This window comes from Schistocerca piceifrons, chromosome 2 (genome assembly GCF_021461385.2).
Source record: "Schistocerca piceifrons isolate TAMUIC-IGC-003096 chromosome 2, iqSchPice1.1, whole genome shotgun sequence".
Classification (NCBI taxonomy): Eukaryota; Metazoa; Arthropoda; class Insecta; order Orthoptera; family Acrididae; genus Schistocerca; species Schistocerca piceifrons.
The window spans coordinates 120205041-120220692 of NC_060139.1; the positions used below are offsets into that span (position 1 = coordinate 120205041).

At 39.4% G+C, this 15652-nt stretch overlaps 1 protein-coding gene across 2 annotated transcripts in view; it reads left to right on the forward strand.

Annotated features, from left to right (window-relative positions):
* Window positions 1-15312, forward strand: part of LOC124777813 (monocyte to macrophage differentiation factor) — a 148027-nt gene extending 132715 nt beyond the window's left edge. For both annotated transcript variants that reach the window (XM_047253331.1, XM_047253332.1), the window contains 2 exons: window positions 3938-4190; window positions 15055-15312. In XM_047253331.1, coding sequence (XP_047109287.1) covers window positions 3938-4190; window positions 15055-15249 — 448 coding nt within the window. In that variant the 3' untranslated portion in view covers window positions 15250-15312. The remainder of the gene's footprint in view (window positions 1-3937; window positions 4191-15054) is intronic.
* The last annotated feature ends 340 nt before the right edge of the window (window positions 15313-15652 follow it).

Consider the following 15652-nt stretch of genomic DNA (forward strand, 5'->3'; position numbering starts at 1 on the left):
GTGCATGATAAATTTATTAATTGTACTTAACAATGTTTCATTCTGACAGTGTGTAACTTCTGTAAATATTAACTGTTCCAGTTTACTGCATTGTATACACCTATTTCAACAATCTCCTGACAAATGATCAGGGTAGTAAGTATTACGAGGTGCATTCAAGTTCTAAGGCCTCCAATTTTTTTTCTCTGGACTGGAAAGAGATAGAAACATGCAGATTGTTTTAAAATGAGGCCGCGTTCATTGTCAATATGTCCCAGAGATGGCAGCACCGTACAGCAGATGGAATATTACCGCCAGCGGCGAGAATGAGAACTGTTTTAAATACTTAAAATGGCGACGTTTTCCTTACTTGAACAGCGTGCAATCATTCGTTTTCTGGATTTGTGTGGTGTGAAACCAATTGAAATTAATCGACAGTTGAAGGAGACATGTGGTGATGGAGTTATGGATGTGCCGAAAGTGCGTTCATGGGTGCGACAGTTAAATGAAGGCAGAACATCGTGTGACAACAAACCGAAACAGCCTCGGGCTCGCACAAGCCGGTCTGACGACATGATCGAAAAAGTGGAGAGAATTGTTTTGGGGGATCGCCGAATGACTGTTGAACAGATCACCTCCAGAGTTGGCATTTCTGTGGGTTCTGTGCACACAATCCTGCATGACGACCTGAAAATGTAAAAAGTGTCATCCAGGTGGGTGCCACGAATGCTGACGGACGACCACATGGCTGCCCGTGTGGCATGTTGCCAAGCAATGTTGATGCGCAACGACAGCATGAATGGGACTTTCTTTTTGTCGGTTGTGACAATGGATGAGACGTGGATGCCATTTTTCAATCCAGAAACAAAGCGCCAGTCAGCTCAATGGAAGCACACAGATTCACCGCCACCAAAAAAATTTCGGGTAACCGCCAGTACTGAAAAAATGATGGTGTCCATGTTCTGGGACAGCGAGGGCATAATCCTTACCCATTGCGTTCCAAAGGGCACTACGGTAACAGGTGCATCCTACGAAAATGTTTTGAAGAACAAATTCCTTCCTGCACTGCAACAAAAACGTCCGGGAAGGGCTGCGCGTGTGCTGTTTCACCAAGACAACGCACCCGCACATCGAGCTAACGTTACGCTACAGTTTCTTCGCGATAACAACATTGAAGTGATTCCTAATGCTCCCTACTCACCTGACCTGGCTCCTAGTGACTTTTGGCTTTTTTCCAACAATGAAAGACACTCTCCGTGGCCGCACATTCACCAGCCGTGCTGCTATTGCCTCAGCGATTTTCCAGTGATCAAAACAGGCTCCTAAAGAAGCCGTCACCGCTGCCATGGAATCATGGCATCAGCGTTGTGAAAAATGTGTATGTCTGCAGGGCGATTACGTCGAGAAGTAATGCCAATTTCATCGATTTCGGGTGAGTAGTTAATTAGAAAAAAAATCGGAGGCCTTAGAACTTGAATGCACCTCGTATATTCCAATGTTTTATGTTTTTTTGTTATACTTTCTGACATGTTCCACACCCATGAGAATCATCTCATTTTTTGGGTCTACGGAACAAAATCTAAATCTAAATTAATGTAATCTCCCATGTTTCTGACATGCAGGATGAAGGGAGTGATGACCATAGTAGTTTGGTCCCTTAAAATGCCCATCACCTATGTATCCATCAATCCATCCATCCACACAGCTGTGGAATTACATCTCTGTATCAACTACCAAACCCTCCCCTATGAGGTTACACTTTCTGTTTACATTCTATTGCATTCAGTGTATTCACTCAAGCCTAATTCTTTCTGTTTTAGTCTGTATTCATTTGATTTAGTGTACTGTAATAAATGAACATAGAATTTTTTACACTTAGAATTTGGTTCTTGTCTGAAATAATGGAAAAATAACAATCAAAGATTTCTTCATAACCACTTTCTTAGATCCTTTTCACATGTTCTTCGGATGCACTTCATCTACTCAATAGTCCATCTGACAATGCTGCAAACATTTCCAGTAGAATGTCATCCACTTACCATTCCAAGATGATAGTAAAATATTGTTTCTAGTAACTTTTGGTGTGCAATAGATATGGAAATGCTGTCAACAGTAACCTTGAAGTTTTATTATATCATAGTTATTGTATTCTCTGTTGCTTTTGCTTGGCTTCTGTTTTATATTTGTTCAGTGTTCTTTTGTTAACATTGCTTCATTGGGGAAATTGATATTTTACATGACTATAGAAATTTGTTATATTATTATTTTATTTATTTACATTTTATGGCCTTTCCTGGACCACTTTACTCAGTTCCATTTTTACCCAGTACTTCTTCATTCTCTCAGAGGTCAACTTCCTTTCTTAGTATGGAATCACCTTTTTCCTTGTCTGTTTATCTGCTATATTACAATATTATGAAAAGGAAAGTTGCTACTCGTCATGTAGCGGAGATGCTGAGTTGCAAATAGGCACAACGAAAAAGACTGTCACAAATAAAGCTTTCAGCTCAACTTGACTCACACTGCAAGCAACAGCACCATCATGATGGGAGTGGTGACTGGGTGGGGGTAAGGAGGAGGCTGGGATGAGGAGGGGGGGGGGGGGGGTTAGTATGGTAGGGGTGGCAGACAGTGAAGTGCTGCTGGGTAGCATGCAGGGATGAGGTGGAGAGAGGGTAGGGCAGCTATGTGCAATCGGGAGGTTAGACAGAAGGCGGTTAGTCATTGTCCTCACCCATCCAGCCCTTTCCCTGTTCCTGTTACTGTTCTGCATTACACAGCCCTCATTCTTCCATTGCACCCAGTCTTTTTTCTCCTCTCCCTTTCCAAACTCCCCCCATCTCCCCACCCCTCCCAGCCCACCATCTAACCTCCTGACTGCACATAGCTGCTCTACCCTTTCTCCATCTCTTTCCTGTGCACTCCCCAGCAGCACTTCACTGTCCGTCACCCCTACCCTACTATCCCTCCCCCTCCCTGCCCCAGCCTCCTCCTTACCCCCAACCGGTTGCCACTCCCATCATGCACTGGTGCTGCTGCTTGCAGCTTGGCTTCAATTGCCTGAGACTGCAGTCTGTGTGTGTGTGTGTGTGTGTGTGTGTGTGTGTGTGTGTGTGTGTGTGCGTGAGCATCCGTGTGTGTGTGTGTGTGTGTGTGTGTGTGTGTGTGTGTGTGTGTGTGTGTGTGTGTGTGTGTTTTGTCTATTTTTGATGAAGGCCTGGTGCAAGTCTTTCAATTGGATGCCACTTCGGCAACTTGTGTGTCCTTTTAAAACCAAGGGCACTCAGTTTTCCCCAAACGTTCACCCATCCAAGTACTAACAGGGCCCAACATTGCTTAACTTTGGTGATTGGGCAGGAACCAGTGTTACCAACATGGCCAGGCCGTTGGCCTTTACAGCAGTGCTTCGTGGCTTTTCAATATCAGTATCCATAGTTGCCTCATAACTTTGATGACATTCATAATTCATATCATTTTCAGTATTTCCTGTGCTTCTTCACATTTTCTTAGATTAATTTTCTGTTAATCATTGATATCCGTAAGCAGATATTACTAAATTACTTGTCCTAATCTTTGACGCTTTTTATCCTCTGAAATTGAGACTGTTGTACTCTAGCTTACAATATGATTGTTGATGTATGACCAGTATGTAAAATACACAATTTTCCTTCATATTGTACTAATGAAATCAGTTCCTGTCATGGATATGAAGATAAATGCTTTGAACTCTGATTTTCTTTTCTTCTTTTGGCCAGAAACTACTTCTGCTTCATAAAGTTTTCTATACTTGTTAATTAAACTAACAAATTAAATATTTCAGGTAACATAATATTTGTGATGAATAAAAGCTTTTGTATGAAGATATGCAAAACAATATGCAATTAATTTTCTAAATTGAAAAGACGATGCAAATCATTGTATAATGAGTACAAACATTATTTTTGTCTCTTATCTTCAGACACCTGAAAGACATGCTACACCGCAGTGATCGTGCAATGATCTACGTATTTATTGCTGCATCATACTTCCCCTGGCTAATGCTGACACCTTTGCCACCTGGAGGTTTAGCAGCAGAATTACATTGGATAGTTTGGGTGCTTGCTTCTCTTGGAATTCTGTATCAACAGCTGTTCCACGAGCAGTATAAATGTCTTGAAACATTTTTTTACCTTGTCATGGGCATTACTCCATCATTTGCAATAATAAACAAGGTTAGTAATTTGAAGCTATCTAATGCTTATGACAACACAGTACTGTAAGTTTCTAGGCAAAATACAAACAATGGAATGGGTAAGATGTCCGTAACAATTTGTTGCCTAAAACATCATTTTTATTCTTTCAAATCCTACATTTCAATTTTTGTCTTGTAAGAGACAGGAAAAATTAGATACAGTGTATTTGCTTTCAACTCTGTAAATTGATGATGCACATGTAATCAGTTTTTGTTGGAAATTGCATGAATTGCCATTTTCTCTAGCTATGAGTCAACTAAAGCCACCCAGAACACCGCAACAAATGCTAGAGAAGTGAGCTTTGTGAAGCTACAGCAGTGGAAATAAAAATTGCAGAGAAATTATGTTGTTTATTAGGCCCGTAACAGTCATGAAGAAGTGTAATAAACATATTCTTTGGATAGCTAGAAGATACAGCCCAAGATCTTTCCAAAAATGACCATAGACACCACGAAAACTAAAGAAAATACTAAGACACTACTGGCCTTACTGCGTACTTTCAGCCTAAATGTAAAAATGGATGAACCCACCAGAGTAACTAAGCATAGTGAAACTACTCTTGATCTCATAGTAACAAATAGATAGTCAGTCACTGTAAGATAACACTTTCATTTGTTGACAGGCATGATCAAAAGAAGCGTGCGCCCCCCCCCCCCCCCCCCCACACACACACACACGAATATGACCGCTAACTCTCACCAGAGCAGTTGGACATAGCGGTCAGCTGTGCATGAGTCTTTTCGTTGTGCTTGTCAGCAACTGAGCGTGTCATTTTTACATTGAGTAGCACTGTATCCTTTTCATAAGATCATTGATATCCCAACCTGGACTTTCCATTGTTTGACATAACAACAAGTGTTCCTCCATGCTACTGTGACACACATGTAATAAAATCCACACAAGCAGACCATTTTGCCATCATGAAAGACATTAGCATAAAGACTGCTGGAAACGAGCAGAAGGGAACAAAAAAGGCAGATAAACTCACAACACCTAATTCAATTAAAAATATATTAATGGCAGAAAACAGGGAAGCAGTGTATGCAGACAGTGATGTAAATGCTCATGGGACCAGTTCCTAGTTTTATTTAACTATTATTATAGTCTTTCATGTCCTGTTAACAAAAGGCTAGTAAACATGCTCAAAAAAAAAATCTGGTTGAATGAAATGGTACTCCATGCAAGAAATAAGCTGAAAGTATAACGGCCTCTCCGAGCACGTGAAACACTGAAGCATGTAATATTTCATACAAAATAAAAAAGAAATAGTATGGCAGTTTCATCAGAGAAACCGGGGCATTATTCATTAAGACAAATGTATATAAAGGAGAGAATTACAGAAAAAACTGTGGTCCTTCATAAATGAAGAAAGAGGGAAAGAGGCAAAATTGACAGAAGACATTTCTCGCACCGATTCTAAGTATCAGGTTTATAATACGTGTGTGTGTGTGTGTGTGTGTGTGTGTGATTCACAGTTGATTCTACTTTGTCCCCTATCACTTAATAGGTCTCCGCCCTGGGAATACTTTATAGAAGTGAAAGCTTTTTTGTAGCAGTCTTCTAATTCCATAATATCCCAAAAGAACTCTCCCATAATTGAATATGTAACTAGTCCACAGCCAGCAGTACTATTCTGTAACAGAAGGAAGGATGCACTAATCTAAAATACACAACCCGTAGTGTTTCATTGTTAAGGTATGGATATTCAACAAATGTGCTGCTAAGATCATGATAGATTGGTATAGCTCGTAAGAATATATCACAGAAATACTCATTGAACTTAAATGGGAAGTCTTGGTTGAAAGTTTTCACAGAACCCTGCTGGTAAATTTAGTTAACCTGTATTCAGAGAAGACTGCATGATTTTTATGCTGCCACCGCCACCATCATGTATCCTCCCACAGGGATCGTGAGAATAAGATAAGAGTTTAGTGCACATATAGAGGCACATGGACAATATGCAAATAGAATAAGATAGAAACACACACAATGCAGTGGTTTGTGCAGTAGATGTAGAGCAGACAACACATGTGTCATTGTATACGTAGTAATTAGATATGTGTTTTCTCAAGCACTTGGGAAAACCATTCATGTAACATATAAACAGGAATGGACTTAAAATCGAGACCTGAGTGACACCAAAATTTCTATTTCTCGTTTACGATCTTTATCCTTAACTTTTTTGTGTGTAGTGTAAACATCTGGTCTTTTTTGATAGCAGCTTACATAATTTCATGAGAAATATAGATGAGATTTGTGCATTGATGCCTCATGCCCATCTAATATCCAGTTGCATAGTAAAATTAATATGGTTAAATAATAGCTCTCAGTCCGACGCAGTACCACTGAACATCTCTGAATAAATGTAAACAAACTAATTTCATACTAATATAATAGAGGGAAACATTCCACGTGGGAAAAATATATCTAAAAACAAAGATGATGTGACTTACCAAACAAAAGTGATGGCAGGTCGATACACACACAAACATACACACAAAATTCAAGCTTTCGCAACAATCGGTTGCTTCATCAGGAAAGAGGGAAGGAGAGGGAAAGACGAAAGGATGTGGGTTTTAAGGGAGAGGGTAAGGAGCCATTCCAATCCCGGGAGCGGAAAGACTTACCTAAGGGGGAAAAAGGACAGGTATACACTCGCCCCCCCCCCCCCCCCCCCCACACACACACACACACACACACACACACACACACACACACACATCCATCCGCACATACACAGCAGACACAAGCCCAAACTCTTTGCCTTTACAAATGTCTGCTTGTGTTTGTGTATGTGCGGATGGATATGCGTGTGTGTGTGTGTGTGTGTGTGTGTGTGTGTGTGTGTGTGTGTGTGCGCGCGAGTGTATACTTGTCCTTTTTTCCCCCTAAGGTAAGTCTTTCCGCTCCCAGGATTGGAATGACTCCTTACCCTCTCCCTTACAACCCACATCCTTTCGTCTTTCCCTCTCCTTCCCTCTTTCCTGATGAAGCAACAGTTTGTTGCGAAAGCTTGAATTTTGTGTGTATGTTTGTGTTTGTTTGTGTGTCTATCGACCTGCCAGCACTTTCGTTTGGTAAGTCACATCATCTTTGTTTTTAGATATAATTTCATACTAAAGTATAGAGTTCCAGTGCAGCACTTGTGGCTGCCGCATCACAGTTGCGAAGTGGGGCTGAGGCAGTTCGAGATAAGTTTTACAGTCTGACGATAATTGATGGATTTGTAGTTTTAGCTTGACGATGTCCACTATGGACAAACGGTAGTTACTGTTATTCTGAAGAAGGTTGGGTTATCCCGACTGAAACCTAGGTAAATTCTAGGTAAACAGTGCAACTGAGGCTGTTGATTATTACAATTAAAATTAATAAATGAAACCTCACATTTAATTCAAATAATAACATATAATGTCACAATCACTCTTTTGCATACAAACATGATATGACCTTTAATAAAACTGTACTATTGTAACATTTTACATAGTTCAGCAACATAAACTCTGTGGATACTGTAATTTGTTATATATTCATGATCCACTTGCATATAATAGAGTGCTTAGCTTTTCATCTTTCTCAACAGTCTATCTTTGAACTTGTTCAGAGAAAGTCCATATTTAGATAGTTTGACACACAGTTCAATTAAGTATCATCTATTTTCTGTGAACCATGTGCAGAAACTATTCATTGTCCCTCAAATAGTTTAGATAACATTTCCTATATGCAAATGTAAATTTTCTCAATTTGTTGATGGAATGTTCAGTGCTTTGGGTGAAATAACTAATGATTTTTGCAATCTCTGTATCGTCAAAACTAGTGTATGCTGTTGGAGTATCAAATGCCTACTAAACTAAACCAAATTTATCTGCTTTTGAAATGATAATTAAATCAAGACCTTAAGCTGTCGACAGGTGTTGATATACATCAGCAGGGACAGTTGAAAATGTGTGCCCTGACTGGAACTCGAACCCAGGATCTCCTGCTTACATGGCAGATGCTCTGTCCATCTGAGCCACTGTGGGCACAGAGGACAGAGTGACTGCAGGGACTTACCCTTGCACGCTCCCTGTGAGACCCACATTCCCAACTTAATGTCCACACACTACATTCATAGTGCCCCTGCCCATTACACTCATTACTCACGGCAGACAATCTTACTGAGTCCTGTAACCGATCGGGCAATGCGTGTGCATCCGTTCAGAAGAAGAAGGTCAGTGGCCAGTTAGCCTTAACTATACATGAAGATGGTATCTGTTCTTTTGGACACGTGGATCGTTGTGGATTAATGTGTTGGAATCATGTTCGTCGAACCCCAGAGGTGTTTCTGTGGAGAGACTCTATTGTGAACCCCCCACAATCCTCCTTTTAAAATAAAAAAAAATAAAAAAATAAACACATTTTCTTGTGCCCTGTCCAATGGCATTATCCCTGTCCATTGTTACTGGCTACCTCTGCTGCTGTCATCCCTCCATTGAACTCAAACAGAAGAATATTTCAGAAATGATCTGATTTCTTCACTTGACATTCCATTTTCTAGCATCCACAGCTCCACTCACTATCTCCAAATAACAAAATGACAGTATATAAACTCAAATAGCAGCAGTGAACTACAAATAAAAAATAAAAATTTATAAATAAAACCATGGCAACCGGAATACCAACATGCAAAACAAAAATGCTATGAACTTATGTACCAACCAAATGTAACTTCTGCACACTTCACCAATTTGAACTTGGATACTGCAGGCAAGCCTTGGTATCCCTCTTACATTTTTCCTCCCTGATATATTCTGCAACCTCTTCATTAGTTAACTAGTCTTCAGCATTCTTCTTTAGTATACCACATTTAAAAAGTTTTTTTTCTCATTTTGTCTTTACTGTTCACCATCCATGTTTCATTTCTAAGTCTCCACTCCAGACAAATACTTTCAGGAAAAATTTCCTAACACATTTATACGAGATATTAACATATTTCTCTTTACCAGAAAAGCCTTTCTTACTATTGCATATCTGCGTTTTATATCCTCTTTGCTTCTGTTATTTTTCTCTTCAAACAGCAAAACCCAGCTACTTCTGTCAGTGTCTCATTTCCTAATCTAATTTGATTATATTGCCTTTAATTTAACTGTATTCCACAGTCATTGCTTCTTTCATTGATGTTCATCTGACAACCTCTTTTCAAGATACTATCCATTATATTAAGCTGAATTACAGTGTTACTGGAAAACCTTTAAATGTTTGTTTCTTTGCACTGAACATAAATTTCCTTTCTAAATTTCTCCTTGATTTTCTGTACTACTTGACTCATACAGCTGCATCTCTGTTCTCCAAAGTTTTCCTTAATCTTCCTGTATGTGACTCCTATCTTTCCCTTAGTCACACATGCTTCATCAGCTTTGAATTTATCTTCTAACCATTCCTGCTCCATCATTTTTCACCTCCTGTTGATCTCATTTATTAGATGTCTGTATTCCTTATTGCCTGCATGACTTGCTGCTCTATTACACTTTCTCCATTTTACATTTAAATTCATTACCTCCTGTATTATCCAAGGATTTCTGGTTCCCCTTGTCTTTTATGGAGTTATTCCTCTGCTGCCTTCTCTGTTCCATCTCTCAAAACTACTCATTCATTTTTTATCATGTCCTTTCACATGTTTCAGTCAATATCCCTAATGGTCCCTTTTAAGCCATCAGATGATCAAATGCAAATGCAAAATGATTTAGACAAGATATCTATATAGTGTGAAAAATGACAATTGATTCTAAATAATGAAAAGTGTGAAGTTGCCCACAGGAGTATTAAACGGAGTCCACTAAATTTTGCGTACATGATAAATCACAGAAATGTAAAGGTGCAACTTCAACTAAATTCTTGAGGATTACATTGGAACAATCATATAGATAATGTTGGAACAATCATATAGATAATTTTGTGGGGGAAAGAAAAATCAAACATTGTAATTTATCTACATCTACACACACACACACACACACACACACACACACACACACACACACACACACACTGAGCAAGCCACCATACTGTGTGTATTGGGGGGTACTCTGTAACTCCAAGTTGTTTCCTTTTCTGTTCCACTCACAGATAGAGTGGTGGAAAAATGACTCTCTATTACCTCCGTGTGAACCCTAATTTCTTGTACCTCATCTTTGTGGTCCTTACACAAAATGTATGTTGGCAGCAGGAGGATCATTCTACAGTCAGCTTCAAGTACCAGTTTTCTAAATTTTCTCAGTTGTGGTCCTTGAAGAGAATGTCACTGTCCCTCAAGGAATTCCCATTTGAGTTCCCAAAGACTCTCTTTAACACTTTGTGTTTTGTTCGAACTTACCAGTAACAAATCTAGCTGCCTGATGTCTTCTTTTAATCTGACCTGGTGTGGATCCCAAACACTCAAGCATTACTCAAGAATAGGCCATGCTAGTGTCCTTTATGTGGTCTCCTTTACAGATGAACCACATTTTCCTCAAATTCTCCCAATGAACCAACGTCAACCATTCACCTTCCCTACCGCAATCCTCACCTGCTCATACCATTGCATGTCGCTTTGCAATGTAACAACTCATCTGCATTAACTACCATTTTCTACATTTAGAGCCAGCTGTCATTCATTTTACCAACTAGGAGTTCTGTTTAAGTCATCTTGCATCATCCTATCATCTGCAACACCTTTCCACATAACCGAAGCATCATCAGCCGCAGATTGCGGCCCAACCTGTCCACGAGATCATTTATGTGTATAGAAATTAATAGCAGTCCTATACACTTCTATGGGGCAGAGCTGATGATACCCTTGTCTCTGATGAACACTTGCTGTCTAGGACAACATACAGGGTGCTATTGCCTAAGAAGTCTTTCAGCCACTCACATACCTGGGAAGCTGTTCCGTGTGCTCATTAACAGTCTGCAGTGGGGTACTGTGTCAAATGCTCTCCAGAAATTGGGACATATGGAATCTGCCTGTTACTTTTATCCATAGTTCACAGTATATTGTGATGAAAAGGGCAAACCAAGTTTCACACGAGTGATGCTTTCTAGAATCATGCTGATTTGTCGATAAAAGCTTTTCAGTCTCTAGCAAATTTATTATATTTGAACTCTGAATATGTACTAGAAGTCTGCAGCAACCTGTAATTTTGCAGGTCTGTTCTTTTATCCTTCTTATATATAGGAATCATCTGCTTTTTTTTCCAGTCACTTGAGACTTTGCGCTGGGTGAGAGATTTGGGATAAATGCATGAGAAGTGAGGGGCCAATGCCATAGCATACATTTTGTATAAGCGAATTGGGATTCCATCCCATCCTGGCAACTTATTTATTTTCAATTATTTCATTTCTTCCTCTATGCCAGTAATGCTTATTACTTTGTCATCCATATGGGCCAGTGTGCAGTTGTCAAACATCAGTATATTTGTACAATTTTACTGCATGAACAATTTCTTAAACATGGAATTTAAAATTTTGGATTTCATTTTGTTATTTTCAACTACCACACCAGCCTGATCAGTGATTAGGTGGAAGCCTTAGACTGACTTAGCAATTTTGCTTAGGACCAGAATTTTCTTGGGTTCTCAATCAGATCGTTTGCTAAGTTATGATAGTGTTAGTTGTTGTATGCTTCAAGCATAGACTTTTGCACATACACACATATCTCTACTAACTGTTCCTTGTAATCATTTATGCATTCTCTTTTGGATCAAGCAACAGCTTTTGCTCCCTCAGAGCATTTTCCGAATTTAGTTGCTAAACCAGGGCAGGTCTTTTCCATCCTTAATTCACTTACCAAGCACATAGGTGTCCAGAGCATGATTTACAGTTTAAACTTTCTCCATGATTCCTCTATCCATCATACTGGAACTAAATGATGTCATTTCATTGCCAGAGTGAGATACTAACAACTGTTTATCTCCTCTTTTTGAGAGAAACACTCTTCTAGCCTCCTTGACTGATTTGCCGACTTTCAGAACACCGTTACTCGCATGTTTGTTTGCTTCTGGTGTGAGAGAATCAGTCATCTAGGTATACCTAGACGCCCAGGGGACGCCCGGATGTGTAAGGCTTAGTTGTCAGGACACACCCTTCGTGGAGGCTTCTCTCATGGGGAGCACAGCCAGACACAGTGCACACATCCGCATTAGCCCTCTGCTACTCTGCAGCTGAGTATGCTTGCCCAGTTTGGTGCAGATCTACACATACAAAGAAAGTTGATTTTGCTCTGAATGAGACATGTCGTATCACTACGGGTGGTCTAAGAGCCACACCTGTGGAAAAACTGTACTGCTTATCCGGCATAGCCCCCCCGGACATCCGAAGAGATACAGCAGCACGGAGTGAAATGAAGAAGGCATTAATATCCGAAAACCACCCACTACATGGCCACCAACTGGCACAGCAAAGACTTGTGTCTAGAAAGAGCTTCCTTCACAGTACAGAACCACTCGCTGACACTCCACATCAACACCGGGAGAAGAGATGGCAGGTCAGATGCCAGCATCTGGAGGAGCGGCTGATCCCGCAAGAAGTTCTTCCCCCAGGCCACACAGAGAAATGGTCCACATGGAAATCACTCAACCGCCTGCGTTCTTCTGTCACAAGATCCAAGAGTAATCTGGAGAGGTGGGGCTTCCAGGTGGACTCTCTCCAGTGTGACTGTGGAGCTGCCGTGCAGACATCAACACATCTACTACAATGCACATTACCTCCAACTGTGTGCACCATGGAGGACCTCGTAAACGCTACACAAAGTGCACTGGACGTTGCAAATTTTTGGGCATCCACTGTATAGATTAAAATTACCTTATGTTTGACAACACAATCTGTGTCTAATCATTTATTTCATTCTTGACTAGTTTAATTTATAAACCATAATGTATGTATGTATGTATGTAGTAATGTATCTAATATTGTTTTTAGTTTGCTTCTGACACGATAAATAATAAGAACACCATTGATAAGGTCCAGCCTGTTTGTAGCTACAAACTTTGAGATATTTCCATAGTGTGTGGGCTGCCGAACTAGCTGTTCAAGACAGTTTTTGGAAAACATGTTCATAAGTACTTCACATGGCTCTCTGCCTGCACCCCTTGTTATGAATCCCTAGACATCCGAGTCTATATTTGGTAGGTTAAAATTGCCTCCAACTATATTTCATCATCTGCATATTTGTATGCTACTATCTGTAGACTTTCTTTGAATGTCTCTAGAACTGGCCCAATGGAATTGGGCGGACAGTAACAACATCCAAAAATGAACTTGGTTTCTTCTAGACCTGTTATATGCAACCAGATAACTTCACTCTCACACTCAATTTCAACCTCAATAGAGACAATATTTTTGTCAACTTCAATAAACATTCCCCACATGTTGCCTAATCTGTCGTTCCAGTAAACATTCCATGATTCGCTAAATTGGACCATGACAGGATGCCTCAGACCGCGTGGCTACCCCGTGTGGCTCTCTGGAATATTCTGTTTGTATGAACAGCAGCACTCTCCTTCCAGGAGATAGTTCTGTTCTGTCTATACACTGGCATCAGCAATAAGCATGCATTCAGTGCTAAGTGTTGTACTTCATTGACGACCCTGCGTGGGTACAACGTGAAAATATGAAGGTGTTTACCTTCGAAATTTATTCACCGTGGGAGTAAAGACCTCAAAACGGAGAATGGAAACAGGTTTCTCAGTCCATATAGACTTTATAGATGATCTGGTGTCATTGAAAAGCTAGTAATACAGCGTTATAGTTTTAATTTACACTTTCCTTTCAACGAAAAAAAACAAGGGTGTTATTTTGTTGTTATATTTATTATTCCAGTGGAACATAGTAATGTCCTTATCCAGACTGGCAGCAGTTTTTTAAATTAATTTGAAACCACAAGTTCAATTCATAACTGTTACCTGCAACTGCCATTGTCATTTGGAATTAGAATAGAATAGATTTATTCAACTTTTAACATTTTTACGTAAAATAAGGGAAAGACATCTACTCCCCTACAGTGGATCAATGCATGCGGCACAGTAACACATAACAGAAAACGGCATTTGCACTAGCTTTAGAGCACTAGCTCTTTTTCCAGGAATGTTACACTCATTCACACACACAACCACAAATGCACACAAATGAACACTCCCATGGCCACAAGAGTTAATGCCCTTTTCTGTTATCTGTTACTATGCTCCATGCATCTTTCTGCTGTAGGTGAATGGTTTCCTTTTCATTATTTTACATATTGATCCAGCCAGGAATTTCTATTATTTTGTAACATTGTCATTTGCAGTCAGCTCTGCAAAGTTCACACACATCTATTATTACAGTGTTGCATGAATTGTAAAACTAAAGCTAAAATTAGATTATTGTATGATGTTTTCTTAGCCCACAGTTTCAGTATAATACCTTCTCTACCACTGTTGAATGTAATTCAGACAAGGTTCTCGCTTTTATATATAAACATAATATGATGTGCCACACTGTTTAGTTCACAATAAGACATTTAATAATACTGTGAAATATTAAAATTTTATGTATTTCGGCATTAGAACTTGCTTAGCATCTGTTTCCCCAGTACACTGTTGAACTTGGTCAGAGTTACTAAAAGAGCACTTTTAGATGGTTTGTTAATTTACACAAGACTAAGGTAGTGCCAACCAATGTGAACTTCAACAACCTGTAAATTCTCTATGAATAGAAACAAGTTTGTGATATAAACATCATTATTATTTTTATTCTCTTTAGTGTTTGTTAGGTGCAATATTTTCATTCCTAAAATCTGTAGAATCTGTTGAATCACACTAACCAAATTATATGTATTCCCTTGTGTTTGTTGCAGAAGGAAGATTTCATGGGATTGACAGAGCTGAAAATTGGTGGATTTGTTTACATATTTGGTGTAATATTCTTCAAGGCAGATGGGAAAATACCTTGTGCCCATGCTATTTGGCACATGTTTGTTGTAATGGCAGCAGGAATTCACTATTACGCCATACTGAACTATTTGTATCCAACAAATGAGATTTATACCTAGTTTTATAATTTATTGTAAAAAAAGAGATATCAGTGAGAAGTAAAAGCTGTAATTTACAGATAATTTGAATTTGTAGTGTGACTAACCTGTGATAACAGTCCCGTAGTAGCACTGTAGTCTTGGTGTATTTCTCTTTCTGAAACTGGTTGGTTGAGTAACCTCATTGTCAAATAACTGAAACAACACAGTTGTGATAAACTTGGAATCTTTTCACATTCATTATTCTCAAAACACATTGCAATGATTAGCTTCTCCTGTGGACATACACAATGTACACGGGCAGCTGCTGTCAACAAATTTTTAACAATGGCAACATACTGATGGAACAGTTCAATAACAAACTCATTCTGCACACACAAATCATAGTTTGAAAGAAGATTGTCGATTATTAATTGTTCGCTTT